This window comes from Panthera pardus, unplaced genomic scaffold (assembly GCF_024362965.1).
Source record: "Panthera pardus isolate Hobbes unplaced genomic scaffold, ASM2436296v1 HiC_scaffold_17, whole genome shotgun sequence".
Classification (NCBI taxonomy): domain Eukaryota; kingdom Metazoa; phylum Chordata; class Mammalia; order Carnivora; family Felidae; genus Panthera; species Panthera pardus.
The window spans coordinates 111,269,417-111,289,460 of NW_026526732.1; the positions used below are offsets into that span (position 1 = coordinate 111,269,417).

At 42.7% G+C, this 20,044-nt stretch overlaps 1 protein-coding gene across 1 annotated transcript; it reads left to right on the forward strand.

The window, feature by feature from the left end:
* Positions 1-16: 16 nt before the first annotated feature.
* On the forward strand, positions 17-14,753 carry TDP2 (tyrosyl-DNA phosphodiesterase 2). The gene is made up of 7 exons (XM_019425277.2): positions 17-221; positions 301-386; positions 3,870-4,043; positions 4,712-4,803; positions 6,500-6,618; positions 8,330-8,500; positions 13,605-14,753. Exons 1-7 carry the CDS (start codon positions 57-59, stop codon positions 13,884-13,886), a joined length of 1,089 nt encoding a protein of 362 aa, XP_019280822.2. The 5' UTR covers positions 17-56; the 3' UTR covers positions 13,887-14,753.
* The last annotated feature ends 5,291 nt before the right edge of the window (positions 14,754-20,044 follow it).

A 20,044-nucleotide genomic window follows, 5' to 3' on the forward strand; every position in this document is an offset into this window, starting at 1 on the left:
GTGCGCCGGGGCGGCAGGCGCCTGCGCAGTGCCGGGCGTCGGCCCGCGGCGAACGGATGGAGGGGCCGAGCGGCTCGGAGGTCACGCTGGAGGCGGACCGGGAAGAGGGCGAGCCCGAGGCGAAGAAGCGGCGGCTTCTCTGTGTGGAGTTTGCCTCGGTCGCGACGTGCGACTCCGCCGTGGCTCAGTGCTACCTGGCCGAGAACGACTGGGAGATGGAAGTAGGCTTCGCTCCTCTCTCCCCCCTCTGTATCTCGGCCCGGGAAGCGCCCGGGTCCCACCGCTGTGTCTGTTTTTCAGAGAGCGCTGAACTCGTACTTCGAGCCGCCAGTGGAGAACAGCGCCTTGGAAAGCCGCCCTGAGACCCCGGCAGGGCCCGGGTCCTGGTGAGTGAGCGCCGGGCGGGTCCCTCCGAGGCGGTGGGCGGGCGCTCCGGGGGAGCTCGAGCACCTGCCTGCGGGCGGAGATGCGCCCCGGCGGCGCCCGCGTCCTGGTGAGTGTGCGCGGGGCTGGCTGGTCTCTCGGAGGGGCTCGTGCAGGTGGTTGGGGTGCAGATGGCGCCCCCGCCGCGGGGCGAACGCGTCTCCCCGACGTAATGTAGTCCGGGAAGGAAAACTTCGAAGCGTCCTTTTTGACTCGAGATCTAGGAACTACGTGAGAGGTTCGAAATAAATGAATGAGGCAAAATCCTCTGTTGAAGAACGGTAACTTGGAAGTCTCCTGGCTTCGGGTGCGGTTTACCTACGTAGTTGTTTTTTTTAATGCACACCCGCCTTGTAATTCCACTGCTTGCCTCCCCAATTCCAGCCCTGCAGCCCTTCGCGTCCAGATGCCTTACGCATCCCTCCAGGTTGACCGCTGCCCATCCTTCCAGTTTTGTCTCCTCTCACCCTCTCTTTCTGACCCCACAAAAACTTAACAGGCATATCAGACTTTCGTTTTCTCCAGCGGGCCGTTTTCTCTTTTCAACCTTTGTAAAGATATTTATGACCTCTGCCCTGAACCTTTTCTTGGACTCTTTTCATGCTAAGTAGTATTTACCGTAAGGCCCGTCTTAGACATGACTTACCTCCAAGAAACCTTTCCTCTTAGGTAATCTTACAGCATCCTGCAGGATCCCGGTCATAGTAACTAAGTTCACATTCTAATTGCTACTTAATATTTTATATCTCCCACTAGGCCACCCATTTGGTGAAGCCCATATCTGTTTTATACGTTGTTAATCTCCCAAGTCTATTACAATATTTGGCATGTAATAAGCTCTCCATAAACATGTATAAAGTTCTCCCCGGTATGTGAGCAGCTGGTAGAGTTAGCTTCATAGTGAAGACACATTTCTCCCGATAATCTTTTCGGCTGCACCAGTTTCCAGATGTGATAATTTCATTAGGCTCCTCTATCTGCCTAGCTTCTTACTGGGGGAATTGTCCACCCATCCACAGTGACAGAGCTGTGCCTCCCGTGTTGTAGTATTCACCTAGCCCAAGCTGGCCAGCCAGATCTTCTCTCCTGGGATTTCAAGATTAGGATAAAGAGAGTTCAGTCTAAATCTTCCTGTGGAGCTGGAACCATAACGTGCTAACTTCGAACTTGTGCGGGAAAGAGGAGAAGGCTGGTTTGCAAGAGGCAGAATGAGGCTGAGGGAAGTTGAGTCAGATGGAGAGAAAGCCTTGATTGAACTTCCTTAGAGACAGCTGCATTCCAGAACCTGGCTCTGTGGCATGTTTCTGTTTCCTTCTAAATTCCTCTAGTTTGCTCAAACCAGTCTGAGTTAATTTATGCCATTTAGAATCTAGACTGTAACCAATAAAGAAATTGGAACAGAGGCACTTGATCTCAGGGTGGTGAGTTCAAGCCCCATGCTGGGAGAGAAAAAGGGGGGGGGGGGGGGCAGAGAAAGGGAGAAAGAAAACCCCTAGCAGGATCCCTGTGGTCAGTACACAGCCGCCTGTGGGGCTTGAACTCACAAACCATGAGCTCATGACCTGAGTCAAAATCAAGAGTTCGACACTTAACTCTGCCACCCCGGCACCCCTAGAGCACACAGTTCTTGATCTTGCGGTTGTAAGTTCAAGCCCCCATGTTGGGTGTAGAGATTACTTAAAAATAAAATCTTAGGGGCTCCTGGGTGGCTGAGTTGGTTAAGTGTCAGACTCTAATTTCAGCTGAGGTCATGATCTCGAGGCCAGTGGGATCGAGCTCCACGTCGGGGTCTACTTGGAATTCTCTCTCTGCTCCTCCCCTGCATGTGCACTTTCTCTCTCTCTCAAAAATAAATACTAAAAATAAATAAAATAAATAAACATTAAAAAAATAAAATAAAATATTGAAAGCAGAACAGAGGAAGTGGATTCCCTAAAATAGTCCCTCAAAAATGTGAAATCCAGCTGAGTAATGGTGGAACGGAAGGGCATTTGGAGTCCCTCTCAGAATTATAAATTGGCATTTTGGTAGCACAATTGGCAAAATTTGAATAGGTCTTAAAATTATACAATAATGTCGTATCAATGATAATTTTCTGACGTTTAGTAATGCTTGGGTATATATGTAAGCCTGTCCTTGTTTCTGGGAAATACATACAAAAGTATTGATGCAAACATTTCACAATAAACAGCAAAGCAAATAAATGTTAAGTAAGTGAATGGTAACGTTTGTGTGGGTGAATGGTGAAAAGAATTCTTTTTACCCTTTCTAATGTTTTACTGAAAGTCTGAAATTATTTAAAAATATGTTAAAGTAATGTTAACTTGATTTATTGTGGTTACTTTACAGTGGTTACAAATACTGAATCATTATGTTGTGCAACAATTAACATCATGTTATATGTCAATTATATCTCACTAAAAAGTTTTAATTAAGAAGTTAAAATATTGGCATTAAATTTATTGAAGTTATAAATATGAAAGCCTATTTCTGAAATTTATGTGTGGCATGTAACTGCTTAGCAATCAACTTTTAAGAATGGTTTGTGCCTCCACTCAAATATCTGGGCCTTGGTGGAGGTGGTGTGAAATGGTTTCTCAGGACTGCGGACTGGAGCTTATATGTTTGGCCTCTCCAGCATGTAGTCTCAGACTTCTCATGTGGTATCTCGCGAGAGAGCGTTCTAAAAGGCTCGAGTGAAAGCTGCAAAGTTTCTTATGACCAAGGCTCTGAAGTCCCAGGACATCCTTTCCACCCTATTCTGTTGGTCAAGCAAATCACTAAGGCAAAGATTCAGGGAGAGAGCTGTTGGACCTCCCCGTTCAATGAGGGGGTAACAACATATTTGCAGCTGTTATTCACAAAGAGATCTTACTTCATAGGTTTCCTCTGTGTCATTTACGATGTAAAATAAACCCGCATTTGGAAATCTTATATTGCTCAGTCTGACTTCAGGTCATAGTTTAAAAAATCATTTTAGGAGTGCCTGACTGGCTCAGTCAGTTAAGCATCTGACTTCAGCTCAGGTCATGATCTCGCCATCCATGAGTTCGAGCCCCGCGTCGGGCTCTGTGCTGACAGCTCAGAGCCTGGAGCCTGTTTTGGATTCTGGGTCTCCCTCTGTCTTTGCCCCTCCCCTGCTCACGCTCTGTCTCTTGCTCTCTCAAAAATAAATAAACATTAAAAAAAAATTTTTTTAAGTCATTTTGGTGACATTGAGGGATATTGAGTTGGTTATAATTATGTAAGTGAACAATATTTAGATAACAATAAGAATCTTTTTTCCGCAGTTGTATGGCTTCTTCTCTTATATAGGCAGATACTTTTAGGGCTCTTAAAATTTATTTATCTGTAAAATGAGGGCTACAAATAGTTAGAAAATAATTTCAAATTAATCAGTTTATAGAGATGATTTGCAAAGTTGTGTTTCATTGTGATCTTGCCAGTGTTGATCTAACAAATGAAGAAACAACAGATTCCATTAGCTCTAAAACCAGCACATCTGAAGGTATTCAGCAAGAGGATGGCAGCACGTTCTCTTTCATTACCTGGAATGTTGATGGATTAGATCTAAACAATCTGCAAGAGAGGGCTCGAGGAGTGTGTTCCTATTTAACTTTGTAAGTATTATTACTTAGATTTAATGGTAGCATGATCATGTGTTTTACCGTCTACAAAAAGGGTAAAGGTCAAGGTTGTGGGCGTTGGCATCAGATCTGAGTTCAAAACCCAACTCTCCGAAGACACGTGTGAAAGAGTGGAGAGTGATTGCCTCTCGGTGTGGGTGGCAGGGGAGGGAACGCTGATTTTTGTTAGCAGCCTTCTAGTACTGTTTTCCTTTCTAAACCTGTATGTAATTATTGCTGTGAAAATAAAATTACCAAGGTGAACTGTATCTGCTACACACTGGCTCTGTGACCTTACATAATCACTTGTGAGCTGCTGAACTTCTCTGCAGTTCAGTTTCCTTCATCGTGGATAATAACTGGTGAGGATTAATAACTTTTAAAGCATCTCATGGGCCATTATTAGGCTCTCAGTACACTGAATTCTGTTATCTATGATTCCACTTCTTTTCAATTTAAAGTGTTATGTATGTTTTTCTTTTTTAATTTGATGTTTACAGTGTTTATTAAATGGCACAGACCTTTCTGATTTTATAGTTCTCAAAGGTCAGTGTAAAGATTGAGTATTAGATCTCCTAGGGGGCAGGATATTTTGCTAATCTAAGCGGCAGCACATGAAATAGTTTACCTGGTATTTATCATAAATTGCTGTTTTGAATTAGGTATAGCCCGGATGTGATATTTCTCCAGGAAGTCATCCCCCCGTATTGTAGCTACCTAAAGAAGAAAGCAAGTAGTTATGAGATTGTTACAGGTAACACTTTTCGTCTTACTATCTTTGTCTCTGGAAAACAGTCAGTGAAAGAGGTAAATCAAAAGTTAGCCCATAGGAGCACACACAGGAAAAAGCAAAAGTAAGTTTGAGAAAAGTAAGCCAGATGCAGGGTACTAGGAAAACTGTAGGAGGATATGTTATACATCTTAATATATGTGAAAAGTGGTGGTTGAAATGGATGGTTTTTCAGGAAAATACAAATTGCAAAAATTTGAGACCTTGAGTAGTTTTTTGGTAAAATAAATTTATTAAATTGAAGTGTGATAATTGCTTTTTCAAAAACTCTATTCCTTTTAATTGATTTGGGGTTTTTTCCTAGTTTTGCCCTGAATAGTTTTTCGATTTTCCATCTATTTTGTTCTTAATGAGTACATTTAATATACCAGACCGGCTACATTCCATGATATTTGGCTAAATCTTGTGTTTTCTTTGACTTTCGTTTTTACATAGTATGTAATTGTAATTTTGATTTATTACTAAATTCACAATTGCTAAGCAGAGGGTTCTCTCTCAGTCTCTGTGTTTGTCTTTCTCTCTGTCTTCGTGGGACAACTTTCCTGCATTCTCTTCGGGATTCTTTTTGACTTTGTTCTGTTTTGGATTTCTTGTTTTCTGAATCCCATGCTTTCCTCCTTCTTGGTTTTCTTCCTCGTTTTATTAGTCTGTTTTTGATTTATTGTGAACACGTGGTAGGAACTTTCAAACTGGAGGATTGTGACATTCAGTTCTGATCAATTCTTTTCCTCTTCCTCTTCTTCCCTTCCTCCTTCTCTGTCCCTTTTTCTCTTTCCTCTCCCCCTCCCTTTCCCCTACCAGCTTGCCCCCTTGCTTGCCAGGTTTCTAGTCCATGTGGCTGTTGTTGACCTTCTCCCTCCTTTTCTTCCTCCCTTCTCTCCCTTTCCACTTTTCCTGGTTTTTCTCTGTTTAGATAAACCACTTCTCGCTTCTTCAGCTACTTTGTTTTCTGAAAAACAGTTGGAAGCTTTTATTCACTGCCCCTCTACTTCACTTCTCTTCTCACAACTTTATACCTTTCTAAATTTCTTATTCATTTATCATTTTTCTGGTGCTTCCAGAGTAAGAAGTAAATGCATGTCAGTTTGCCTCAGTGTAAGTTTCATCTACTTTTTCAGAAATTGCTCAATTTTTTATTTGATATTGGCATCATTAACTATTTTTAAAATTTCTTTTTAATGTTTATTTAATTTTGAGAGAGAGAGAGAGAGCGAGCACTCGTGCAAGGAGGGGAGGGGCCGAGAGAGAGGGAGACCCAGAATCCGAAGCAGGCTCCAGGGTCTGAGCTGTCAGCACAGAGCCCGGCGTGGGGCTTGAACTCATGAACCACAAGATCATGACCTGAGCTAAAGTCGGAGGCTTAACCAACTGAGCCACCCAGGTGCCCCCAGCATCGTTGACTATTTTGGGCACTTATGTGAATTCATTTTTATTTTTATATTTCTTCCATACATCAAGCTACATTTTGGGAAGGGGCAGGTAAACATAGGGACTCGATTGGCCATCTTCAGCTGTGTTGAAATAATCGTTTACTTTGAAGATTCATACCCATTTAAATATCTGTACTTACTTGTTATAAAATCTTCAGCAGGAGAACTTGGGATAAACTTGGGATATTCTTGACTTCTCAGCCTAAATTCTTTTCCACAAACATTTAAAGGTCATGAAGAAGGATATTTCACAGCTATAATGTTGAAGAAATCGAGAGTGAAATTTAAAAGCCAAGAGATTATCCCTTTTCCAAATACAAAAATGATGAGAAACCTTTTGTGTGTGTATGTAAGTAATTTTTAAAAGTTGACTTTTTTTTTTTTTTAATGAGTGGTTTCTTACAGTTCCACTGTGGTATCTTTTTTTAAAAAAAATAATCTGTCTTTATAGAAAATTTTCTTTTCTAAATTCTTTTAAATAGTCTTAAAGAACACTGTAAACTAAGTTTTTACATAAATTACAAATACAAATTTGTGAATATAAAACCCTGATCCATTGGATGTTTTCCAAAGAATATTTAAGAATTTAGGGCTGCTTGTCTGGGTAGAGCCAGGTAGAGCACGCAACTCTTGATCTCGGGGTTATAAGTTCGAGCCCCGTGTTAGGCGGGGAGCCTATGTTAAAAAAAAAAAGAAAGAAAAATGGAATAAACATAGTATAAAAATTTAAAAAAAAGAATTTACTAACATTCCACATTTGCTTCCTAAAGTGGTTCTTTTTTTTCCTAAATGCATTCTACATGATAGTGTACCGTACTCTGTAAGCCTTATAAGAATGAATCCAAAGATCTTGCTCTTGTAGCATTTATAGATTAGCAAGAGAGAGATTGTGTTGTATAGTAACTAAAATAAAGGAAAAGCATAAATGCCACTGGAGGAAATATAATGCTGACCATGGGAGTTTAGAGATAACCTTAAGCTAGATGGTTTTTTGTTTTTTCATTGAGATATAATTGACGCAACAGTATACACTTCCAGGTGTACGACATAACGATTCGATATTTGTATATGTTGTAAAATGATCACCACAGTAAATCCAGCTAACAGCTGTCCCCATATATAGTGACAAAATTTTTGTGTGTGTGTGATGAGATCAGCTAGGTTGTTCAGTAAAAGTTTCATGAAGGAAGTTGTATTTGAATTGGGCCCTGAAAAATATGCCAGAGGTAGGCGTTAAGAACAGTCCAGGTGGCAGAACCACCGTGAGCAAACTTTTGCAAATTGCACATTGCAGGATGTGTGTGCGTACATAGGTCTATGTGAGAAAGAACATACAGGAGCGAAGATGAGCCTTGTATTCAGTTGGACGTAGATCTATATGAGAAAGAACATACAAGAGTATAAATAAGCATTGTATTCAGTTGGGTGTAGATGGCATGAAAAGGGGTCGTGTGACAAGAGATTGGTAAAGTAGGTTGGATCCAGATTACAGAAGGTCACGAATACCCAGTATGAAAGAATTTGGACTTGATTCTGCGGGCACTTAGTTTGAATAATGACAGATCCTGCATTGTTGGTATCTAAGTAGTAAATGATTTTCATTCATTCATTTAACTGATCTTTTTCGAGTGCCTATGTGCCAGGCTGTTGATAATAGCAGAAAATAAAAGAACCATCTTTGCTCTCAGATGACTCATGACTTTGTAGGAGAGAAATCACTGTGCTGTAATTCAGCCTAGGGAACTTTAAAAACGTCTTTTGAGTATGCTATAGGAGTATAGAGGAGGGAGCCACTGTCTGGGGATGCTGAGGAAGGATCACAGGGGAGGTGACATTTGAGGTAGGTCTGGAAGTACTAGTGGCTGTTTGCTAAGTAGTCTTCTTTGGGAGCAGGATTAGCACTTTATACCTTGACCTGGAAAGATGAGCACAGTGCTGATTATATAGTTTTGCTTTAGCAAATACATACTAATGAGCCGAGTACTTGGCTGATTCTGTTATCAAATTTCTGCATTAGTGGTTGGTGAGTAATTTTAACAACTATATTTATCCTGTTGCAGGCAAGTGTGTCGGGAAACGAACTTTGCCTTATGACTTCTCACTTGGAGAGCACCAGAGGGCATGCTAAGGAGCGAATGAATCAGTTAAAAATGGTTTTAAAGAAAATGCAAGAGGTTCCAGCGTCAGCTACAGTTATATTTGCAGGAGATACAAATTTAAGGGATCACGAAGTGAGTGACAAAGTATGTTCCGTGCTTCTGGGCGCTACTGCTGTGGAGACTAATTTGGGTTTCTTCTGACCAAAGCTGTTAAAATGTGTAAGCGGTCTTGTAGAGGCAATTCAGTAAATATTCACTTAGCCTGTGCTGTGAGCCTAGTGTTGCAGAAGCAGGAGGAGCCCTTAGATTATTGGGAAAAACACAAATACTGCACTTGAAACAGACAACACAAAGCAATACATGTTGATTAAAAAGAGGGGTATAGAGAAAATAATAAATCAAAGTTTAGAAAAGATCCAGTTTATCTGCTGTGTCTCTAGCTGCAAGATGAGAAGAACAGAAAGATTTGACCATCACAGTTGTCCCTACTTCTCTTCCGGTTTTCTTTTTTCAACTTTTTTTTTTTTTTTTTTACTCCCTTTTCCTGGTGCGACCGTGTCTAGGTCTGAAACGCTGTCCTTTCCTTTAGTTCAGTTGAGACACATTGGGATTTTTCAGGGCCTCTGTAGACTTAGATCATATTAAATGGTAAGCCGGACTTGCCTTTTCCCCCAACTCTGGCTGAACGCACATCCGATTAGAAGTGTTCATTTCACTGCTGAATGCTCCAGGAGTGGAGGAAGTGAAACGAGCAATGAAACCATGTCAGGACTTACTTCCAAAGTGAGGGCAATACCCTAAATAAAGAAGGTGGTGCTCTACTTCTCTTTGTGATTTTGTGTCCTTGGACACAGATTATTAAAGAAAATCAGATGGTCTATTGGACTATTTGCAAATCAGTGACTTCATGGTAGCTGTTTTGTGATACCTGGTTGATCGGGTTAAAAGAAAAATCCTGCTTTTCAACAAGTGTTGGGAAAACTGGAAATCCACATGCAAAAAAACCACTTGGATCCTTACTTTATACCCTATACAAAATGTGTTCAAAATGGATCAGTGACCTACAAGAGCTAAAACTGTAAAACCTTTAGAAGAAAACAAAGGGGAAAAGCCTTGTGATATTGGATTTGGCAACGACCTCTTGGATGTGACACCAAAAGCATAGACAACAAAAAAAAGATGGCCTTCATCAAAATTAAAAACTTTTCTGCATCAAAGGACACAGATTGAAAAGGCAGCCCATGGAATGGGAAAAATGTTTTGCAAATCATGTGTCCGACAAGTGAGTAATATCAACATAATTAATATTGATATTATATAAAGAATTTCTGCAATAAAGAAACAACCTGGGTTAAAAATGAGCAAAAGACCTAAATAGACATTTTTTCAAAGAAAACCTACAAATGGCCAGTGAGCGCAAGAGAAGATGCTCAGCGTCACTGATCATTGGAGAAATGTGAATCAAAGCCATCACGAGGTGTTACTTGACGTCTGCTGACATGAGTATTATCAGAAAACCAGAGAATAACATATTGGTGAGGGTTTGGATTGGAACCCTTGCGATGGGGATAAAATGGTAGAGCTGCCATGGAAAGTGGTGTGTTGATTCTTCCAAAAATTAAAACCCTTTCCATGTGGTCCAACAATCCCATTTCTGGGTATGTACCCAAACAAGTAAAAGCAGGGTCTCGAAGGGGTATTTGTACACCTGTGTTGATAGTAGCATTACTTTTTTTTTTTTTAAGTTTATTTATTTTGAGAGAGCAAGCACGAGCTGGGAAGGGGCAGAGAGAGGGAGAGAAAATCCCAAGCAGGCTCCGTGCTGTCAGCGCAGTGCCTGACATGGGGCTGGAACTCACGAAGCATGAGATCATGACATGAGCTGAAATCAAGTCAGCTGTCTAACCAGCTGAGCCACCCAGGCACCCCTATCGCAGCATCATTCACTGTAGCTAGCACCTAAGTGACCATTGACAGATGAGTGGGTAAACAAAATGTACGTGCCTACAGCAGAACATCGTTAAGCCATAAAAGGGAAGGAGACACACATGCTGTGGGATGGATGAGTCCTGGACATTATGCTAGGTGAAGTAAGCCGGTTACAAAGAGGACACGTTTTATGTTTTCTCCTATGAATTTCCTAAAGTAGTCAAATTCATACAGAAAGTAGGGTGGTGGTTGCCAGGGACTGGGGGAGGATGGAATGGGTAGTTAGGATTTAATGGGTATGGGGTTTCAGTTTGGGAAAATGAAAAGGTTCTGGAGCTGGATGGTGGTGATGGTTGCACAATTATGGCGATGTACTTAGTGCCATGGAACTGTACACATTAAAATGGGAAATTGTACGTATGCAGGCCTACCTCGGAGGTGCAGGTTCAGATCCAGACCCCCACATTAAGCTGGATATCGTAACAAAGCAAGTCAAATGAATTTTAGTTTCCCACTGTGTGTACAAAAATTATGTTTATACTGCTGTAGTCTATTTATTAAAAAGAAATGTACTTGTTAAAAAGGTATGTACATTCAAAAGCAATGTACATACCTTAATTGAAATTATTTTATTGGTAAAAGATGCTAACCATCACCTGAATTTTCAACCAGTCATAATCTTTGTGCTGGTGGAGAGTCTTGCTCTGATGTCGGTGGCTGCTGGCTGATCAGGGTGGTGGTTGCTTAAGGTTGGGATGGCTGTAGTTATTTCTTCAAATGAGACAATGAAGTTTGCTGCCTTGACGGGCTCTTCCGTTCACAATTTCTCTGTACCATTGCTCTGCCTTTTGATAGCATTTTACCCACAATAGACCTTTCAAAATTGGAGTCATTTCTGTTAAAGCTGGCCACTGCTTTATCAACTAAATTTACATAATATTCTGAGTACTTGGTTGTCATCTCAACAGTTTTCACCGCGAGTAGATTCCATCTCAAGAAACCACTTTGCTCTTCCGTAAGAAGCACCTCCTCATCCGTTAAAGTTTGGTCCTGAGACTGCAGCAATACCATCCCTTATTCAGGCTCCACTCTAACTCTAGTTCTGCTGTTTCCACCACATCTGCCTTAATTTCTCCACAGAAGTCTTGAAAACCTCAACTCCGAGTCACCCGTGAGGGTTGGAATCAACTGTTCCAAAGTCCTTCCTGTTCATGTTGACATTTTGACTTTTTCCCATGAATCATAGGAAAATCTTCCAGAAAGTTTTCAATTGATTTTGCCCAGATCATCAGAGGAATCACTGTATATGGCTGCTGTAGTCTTATGAAACGTACTTCTTAAATAATAAGACAAAAGTGGAAATGACTCCTTAACCTGTGGGTTGCAGAATGGATGTTGTGTCAGCAGGCGTGAAAACATTTATCTTCCTGTCAATCTCCACCAGCTGTTGGGTGACCAGGTGCATTGTCAATGAGCAGTAACATTTTGAAAGGATTTTTTTTTCCTGAGCAGTAGGTTTCAGCAATGAGTAAACCATGTTGTAAACAGATGTGCTGTCATCCAGGCTTTGTTCCATTTGTAGGACACAGGAAGAGTAGATTTGGCCTCATCCTTTTTTTATTAAGTTTTTAATTCCAGTATAGTGAACATACGGTGTTATAGAGTGTCAGGTGTACATTATAGCGTCTCAACAATTTCATACAGATTCGGCATAATTCTTAAGGGCCCTAGGATTTTTGGAATGATAAACAAGCATTGACTTCAACTTCAAGTCAGCCGCTGCATTGGCCCCCAACAAGAAAGTCAGCCTGTCCTTTGAAGCTCTGAAGCCAGGCCCTGACTTCTCTCTAGCTGTAGAAGTCTTAGATGGCATCTTCCAGTAGAAGGCTGTTTTGTCTGTGTTGAAGATCTGTTGTTTATCGTAGCCACCTTCATTAATTCTCCTAGCTGGATCTTCTGGAGAACTCGCTGCGGCTTCTGCCTCGGCACTTGCTGCCTCCCCTGGCACTTTTATGGATACCGTGTCTTTCCTTAACCTTTACGAGCCAGCCTCTGCTAGCTTTAAACTTTTGCAGCTTCCTTCCCTCACTCGGCCTTCATGGAATTGAGAGTCAGGGCCTTGCTCTGGATGAGGCTTTGGCTTAAGGGAATATTGTGACTGATCTATCCAGACCACTCCAGCTTTCTCCACGTCAGCAATAAGGCTGTTTTGTTATTCCTGTGTTATCTGGAGTAGGGCTTTTAACTTCTTGCAAGCACTTTTCCCCTGTATTCGCAATTTGGCTAAGGGGCCTAGTATTTGGTCTGTCTCAGCTTTACATATGCCTTCCTCACTGAGCTTAATCATTTCTAGCTTCTGATTTACAGTGAGAGACAAATGACTCTTCTTTTCACTTGGACACTTAGCGGCCATTGTAGGTTGATCAAACAGCCTCATTTCAGTATTGTGGCTCAGGGGAAAGGGAGACCTGAGGGGAGGGAAGAGGTTATGTGGAGCAGGGAGAACACACGCAACAAATACTAAGTTCACCGTCTTCTATGGGCACGGTTCGCGGCATCCCCAAACAATTAACGGTAACAGCAAAGATCCCGATCACACGTCACCGTAGCCGGCGTATAATAACAAAGTTTGAAATGTAAAGATCACCAAACCTGACACGGAGACGCACTGTAAGCAGATGCTGTTGGGAAAATGGCGCCGATAGACTCGCTGCCGGCGAAGCGGCCACACACACCTGCTGTTTGTAAAACAGTATCTGTGAAGCGCGGTAAGGTGGAGTGCGGTAAGAGGAAGTATGCGTGGTATTTTATTTACCACAATGCAAAATCTTGAAATCCTGGCGTGTGAATAGAAGGAGGAATTGATAGTAAATTTCAAATGACACTGTGAAGGCAGCTCACATTATTGGATCATATAAATGGGATATGTCTAAATTTCTACACTAGAGTAACAGTTTTGCCTACTTTTTACTTGTGTTCATTTTTTAAAAAATAAATAGCAATAACCGAGGTTATGGGCTTGCAACCTTCTAAGTTTTGTCTGATATCCAAAGTTAGGAGTCTATTTATGACAGAAGAGAAGGGGCAAATTTCAGATCTCTCAGGCTATCTTGATTACTTTTATATTACCTACTTATTACTGTACAGCAAAATAGTTTTTAGAATATATTTAATTATAATATCTAGTCTTGCATTGCATTAATTTATGACATTCTGATTTGAAGTGTTGGTCTTAGACATAGAAAAAAACCTTCTTAATTTAGGAGAAGAAGGACTGAATCTTAAAGAATTGTCTTTTTCTTTTCAGGTTACCAAATGTGGTGGTTTACCCGGCAACATTTTGGATGTCTGGGAGTTTTTGGGCAAACCTAAGCATTGCCAGTATACGTGGGACACACAGATGAACTCTAATCTTGGAATATCTGCAACTTGCAAGCTTCGTTTTGATCGAATATTTTTCAGAACAGCAGCAGAAAGTGGTCATATTGTTCCCCAAAGTTTGGACCTCCTTGGGTTGGAAAAACTGGATTGTGGCAGATTTCCTAGTGATCACTGGGGTCTTCTGTGCAACTTAGATGTGATATTGTGAACTGCCTTTCAAATAAGAGTTTTGCGTCTTATGAGTAATTTCATTCTGGGTTTTTCCAAATGTAATTTTATCTGTCTGGAAAGGTAGGCTTAATAGGGAGGAATTAATGTACTAGATCACTGTAACAGAAGAAAACACTACTGTGATTTTATTTTGTGGACGGTGTCCTCATATTTCAGAAGTAAATATTGATGTTTATTTACATTAAAGCTTACCTGGTGTTCAGAATATGAGACTTCTTCATAAAAGGCCACCAGGACCGTTGGAGCTTTTCATAGTGCTCAGAGTTACCAGCTGGTTCTCAAGCAGGGCCACGTCTCTATCTGGGCTAGCCTTTGTAATTTGTTGATTTTTAAGAGCAGGCACCAAAGAGTTTATATTTTAAGTAAATCTTTAAAAATAAAAATAAGAGGTTATTGAGTTTGGGGGATTAGATCTTTTCATTATGTTTTAGAAATTCAGATAATTGTAAATGAAAAAGCCATGATTATGTACGTTTAAGTAGATGATAGCTATCCCACCATAGACTTTGTTTTCGTCAGCTAACAGTACATATTTGCTAAGCTCTAAGTGAAACCTTAGGACTTGAAATTTCTCAACTTTTTAAAATTCATGTTTGTCAACGTCGCCATTTGTGTTGCCAACAGAGGCAAAGTTAGACCTGATAATGATTAAAGTCAGTTTTATAGCTGCATCGGATATCTTTTCTAAGAGAAAAATGAATGTGTAAAGAGAAATCGGTTTTTAGTTTTACTTATAAAATTGAATTACTTTACAGGAGAGGGATAAGGAGCACTTTTAACTGTGCTTTAAAAAAACACTTTTAATAGAAGTGTACTTTAAATAAAGAATTATACTTGTTTATAATTTTAGTATGCTTTTGTGTCCACGATGGGATTGAAGTTTTTACCTGCTTCCTATTTTTGACTCTTCCTGTTTCTGGCTGCTGCTACTCACCTCTCTGAGAAAGAAAACAGCTTCTATGAAGCTTCTCCCACCAAGAACTACCAAGCACACGTTGATGTCCTCAGTATAAAAAAAGGAAAGCCAGTGGGAATGATTAGAATGAGAAGTCACAGAGCCTCATTTTCAGCAGGGGTATCAAAATTAACAACCAAACCACCTGATAAAAGACAAACTGAATTTATGCATGATATTCTCTTTGTAGTGACGATGGAAAGGAGTTTTATATGTTACTTATTTAGGCATTTAGAATGAAAATGCTAATATTGTAGCATACATTACAGAGGCATTAGTTCATTTTTACAGGAAAAGGATGTTTGGGGCATAAAATGCGTATTCACTGGGGTTCCTATGTGGCTCAGTCAGTTAAGCATCCTACTCTTGATTTCGGCTCAGGTCATGATCTCATGGTTTGTGAAATCGAGCCCCACATCGGGTTCTGTGATGACAGTGCAGAGCCTGCTTGGGATTCTTTCTCTCTCTGCCCATCACCTACACACCCTCTCTCTCAAAATAAATAAAGAGTTATCAGATTGTTTGAAAACCTTGAAAGGAACTCCAATCCCTTTACATGACCGAGCATTCAAGTGAAATACCTTCCCATTTGCTGTTCATAGTGACAGAATCTAAGAAGTTTTATGTGATGGGAATAGGAACAATTAGGCCAATTTTAGTCAGCTTTCCCAAGAATTAAGACCCTACTAATTTACTGAAATCATTGCACTGTATGCTAACTAACTTGGGTGTAAACTAAAAAAATAAAACTATAAAAGTAAATAAAATTGTCAAGAATGGTCTGCTCATTAAGAAAAAAAAGGAAAAGATGGAGCACCTGGGTGGCTCCATTGGTTAAGCATCCGACTTTGGCTTAGGTCATGATCTCACAGTTCATGAGTTCAAGCCCCGCATCGAGCTCTGTGCTGACAGCTTGGAGCCTGGAGCCTGCTTCGGATTCTGACTCCCTCTCTCTCTGCCCCTCCGCGGCTCACACTCTGTCACTGTCTCTCTCAAAAATAAATAAAACGTTAAAAATTTTAAGAAAAAGAAAAAGGAACTACTAATCGGCAATACCTTGGGTTTTTTTTTTTGTTTTTTTTTTTTTTACTTTGGATTTCAAATTTTCCAGCATGGTGTATCTGAGTACCTTACTTTCCTTGGGGGAAATTCCAACTCAGAATCTTGTGTTTATTTCAGTAGGCTAAATACCATCTTTGCCACTGATGTGGAATGTACTTGAAGCTTGCTAGACCTCAGTTTCTCCCACCTTCAAAACAGGATAATTCTGCCTTTCCTGTACAGTTTGTGCTAAGACAAATGTCTCAGCCAACAGCATGTAACGAGCAAATGAAGCCAGAAAAGCTATACTAAGAATACCTAATTTTACCCTTAATAGTTCTTGTAGTCTCTGGCGTGTATACATGCAGGAGCTCAATAAATGCCCATTAAATCCCGAAGAGAAGTCAGAGACAGTGGCCTAACATTAATGTCCTAGGGAGGCAGACTTTTTCATGTAGTGCCAAAATAGATACTAAATTCATTATATATATTATAATAAATATATAATAATAAAATTATGTATATAAATATATATATATAACGTGTGTATGAATATATATATATATATATATCAAAATAGGCATTCATTGTAATGGCACTTGAGTTAGAAGATTAAACTCTAACATTCTGGGCTAAGCGCATGTATATTAAAGATCTCTGGGAACAAGCCTGTGGTCGAAATTGGATTTGTTGGTGCAGTGAGAGGGCACTCTGAGGGTATTGTGGAAGGCCAAGTGAGAGGACAAAGAGCAATGCCTTTTGTGAGGTTTAGGTTCCCGCTGAAGGATTCTGGGGAGGTCTTGGATTCGGAGATCGGTTCCTGTACCTTACGGTTTCAGAGGTAGACTAGGAAAAGAAAGGGGCTGACTCAAGATTGGATTCTATCATGAGTAGAGGAGAGTTTAGCAATTGGGCCCCACCAGTTAGGAGTGGGAATAGCAAAGCAAAGGGGGCCTCTGTGGTGAGAAAGTAATAGTTCTTCACAAAGGGGATTGTTATGTTGTTTTATGGCCTGAGCTGGGAGGGGAGGGTTTTGTTTTTTTTTTAAGTTTATTTATTTTGAGGGAAAGAGAGACCATGAGTGAGTGGGAGAGGGGCAGAGAGAGGGAGAAAGAGAATCCCAAGCAGGCTCAGGCTGTCGGCCGGCACAGAGCTGGATGTGGGGCTGGAATTAACTGAGATCCTGACCTGAGAGGAAGTCAAGAGTGGGAAGCTTAACAGACTGAGCCCCCTGGGTGCCCCTAGGAGGTGAGTTTCTTCAGGTTTTTCTGGACATCTGGGGAAGTCATCCCAATTGCATGACTTTGGGAGAAACATTATTTCCTGTGAACTTTGCTTCTGGCTTTATCTGTGTCTTCCCAGCCTCATCAATGGCAAGGTCACTTTTTTTCTCTGTGGTCCAACCTGATTTCCATTCTTGTTGCAGACTATGAGTCAAGTTCTCTCTTGTCCAGCAAGAGAGTGGATGCAGAATTGAATACAAGAGAGGCTAATGTCCGGGAGGAGACAAGAGCCCCAAACAGGGGTTTCATGTGTATTTATTGAGCTCACAAGATATTACCCACGTGATGAATGTGAAGAAAACAAGTGAACACAAGTGAATGTGGAGAAAACAATCAGACAATAATCGTTAACTTGTGTGTGTAAGAAGCAAAGGGTTTGGGGGGGCAAGTGGAGTTTGTGATCAAGGTACGTTGGCACCAGATGGAAAGTAACTTCCTGCAGGTGATCTAACAAGTTACTGGTGATCCCATTACAATATCTCGCTAGCTCACCTCAGGCAAAAACGCCCAGTGGTGGCAGTTTTCAGCCCTAAGCATTTTTCTGACCCATTTATGTAAGTGGAAACTATTTCCCCACATACTCTTTCAGTCCTGGATGGGTTTTTCTTTCAGTGTTTATTATCTTATTTAATCCCCACAGTCATCCTTTAAGAGTGCTATTATCTCCACCTTGTACATGAAGAAACTGAGGTTTGGCAGGATTATGCAACTCCTACAAGGCCTGTCCATAGCCAGTGAGAAGCTTCGTAGGGGCTTGCTCGTCGGGTCTGGGTGACTCTTTCCTGGGTACCGCGCTGTGTTTCATAGTCCTGGGAATGTGCAAGGGATGCTCACAGAAGGCCCTGGCTTCCTTTTCTGCTCTATGTTACCCTACCTAGATGCGTGGGCATCTTGTAAGAAAACAGAATAAATTCAAGAGTCTTCCTCGTGAGTTTTCTGTGGTTCAGATCATCACCATCCCCTAGACGAAATGGAGTGTAAATACTGAGGTGAATGGCACCCCATTCACTTCGAAAGCTTGGAGGTGATGGGGCCCCTCCCGGACTGGGCAAACCTCAGAAAGTAGCAGGTGCTCAGGACGTCTTGGGCCCAAAGAAACCTCCACTGGAGGAGTGGGTCCCGTGCATGTGGGGTGACTTCCTTTCGGGGGACACATTCGCAAAGGGTCTTTAACCCAGGTAGTGCGCTCACGGATGCCTCGAACCTGCCTGGTCCCCGCATTTGGAAGTGGGGGGGGGGGGGGGGGGCTCGTCCCTACACCGTTGAGGGCCATGGCGACAGAGAAGGTTGGCGAACGAAAGGAGGTGGGCACACGGGTCGCCTTCGACCCCGAAAGCCTTCTGCTGGGAGTGGGCCACCCGGGAACGCACCTTTTAGAAGGTGAGCCGGGCGCCGCCGGCTGCGCAGGGCCCGCGGCCCGCCCCTCCCTAGGGGCGCGTGCGCGCGCGCGTGTCGCCGTGGTAACCGCGCGGCGGAAAGGCGCGGAATCACGGGCGCGCGCTGCCCCGGCTGCCGCGGAAGCTGCTGCGGGCGTCGGGCGGGGGTCCCCGGGCGGGCGTCCCCGTCGGACCGCTGCTGCCCACCCGCGGACCCGGCTGCGCGGGGCGGGGCGCCGGAGCGGCGGCCGGGCTCGCGTGCGCGGCTGGAGGTAAGCGCGTCGCGGCCGCCTCACCCGTCCCGGGTCCTGACCGGGGTCGCTCCTCGGGCGCTGTCTCCCCGGGGAGAGAAGGCGGGAGCGGGGCTGCCGTCGGGGGGCGGGCACCGCGTGTGAGTGAGTGGGCGAGGCCGGCACTTGACGGCGGGGAGCAGGTGGGACGGCAGGGGCACCTCCCCGCTAGCCCGTCGCACCGCCTGCAGCGCGCGGACCGAGGGACGGGAGGGGGGGCGGCGAGGAGGCGGGGGGGGGGGGGTGGCGGGCGCCCCGAGTTGGGGAGGTGCGTGCCTTCGGGCTCTCCGGGACCGCGGGGAGAGGCGTTACCCGATTGCTGCGCGGCAGGGGTGTTTCTGGGCAGGGCGGGGTCGGGGACGTTGACCTCGCCTCCCAACCTCGCCAGTGGCGTCTCTTCGCCCTGTAGAGTCGTGTCCTTTAAACTCCGTTCGGTGATATTTATGAGATAGTTGCTGTCATTTGCTAAATTCATTTTGTCTCTGGACCTTACCGTAATCTGAGGCTGAAAACCCCCGAATGGCTTTTCTCTCCTTCCCGTTGAACTCGCTCCACGGAATCAAGATATTATTATTCATCAAGAGCATAAGCCTTAGGAGAGTCAGCATTCTTTCCATCATTCTCTTACTTTTATGGAGCGAGAAAAGAATATTATATGCATACTCATGTCCATTTTTATTGCTAGTGTGTTTAATCATTTTTGTTTGTGGGTTAAATGTTAGTGTTGTAAGCAGTGCTTAAGTAGAGAAGTTAGATGATGTTTTTGATAATAAAAAAGCCCAAATTGTAGACAACCCCCTCTCTCAAAAAAACAAGAATTTTTGGGGCGCCTGGGTGGCTCAGTCGGTTGAGCGTCCGACTTCAGCTCAGGTCACGATCTCGCGGTGCGTGAGTTCGAGCACCGCGTCGGGCTCTGGGCTGATGGCTCAGAGCCTGGAGCCTGCTTCTGATTCTGTGTCTCCCTCTCTCTCTGCCCCTCTCCCGTTCATGCTCTCTCTCTGTCTCAAAAATAAATAAACATTAAAAAATTAAAAAAAAAAAAAAGAAAACAAGAATTTTTGAAGTGAACGTTCGTATTTATTGCTTTATTCCTGAAATGCATGCTCACTGTCCGAACGCTCAAAATGTTTATTATAAGGAGACCACGGCCATGGACACTACTGACATTACGGCAAATATAGTATTTTATT

What these genes read in the sequence shown, in the direction of transcription:
- TDP2 (XM_019425277.2), top strand. Translation starts at nt 57, where the DNA reads ATGGAGGGGCCGAGCGGCTCGGAGGTCACGCTGGAGGCGGACCGGGAA. An exon ending in GTGTGTTCCTATTTAACTTT is followed by an intron (nt 4,044 to 4,711) that starts GTAAGTATTATT and finishes GTTTTGAATTAG; the next exon opens with GTATAGCCCGGATGTGATAT. An exon ending in GAAACCTTTTGTGTGTGTAT is followed by an intron (nt 6,619 to 8,329) that starts GTAAGTAATTTT and finishes ATCCTGTTGCAG; the next exon opens with GCAAGTGTGTCGGGAAACGA.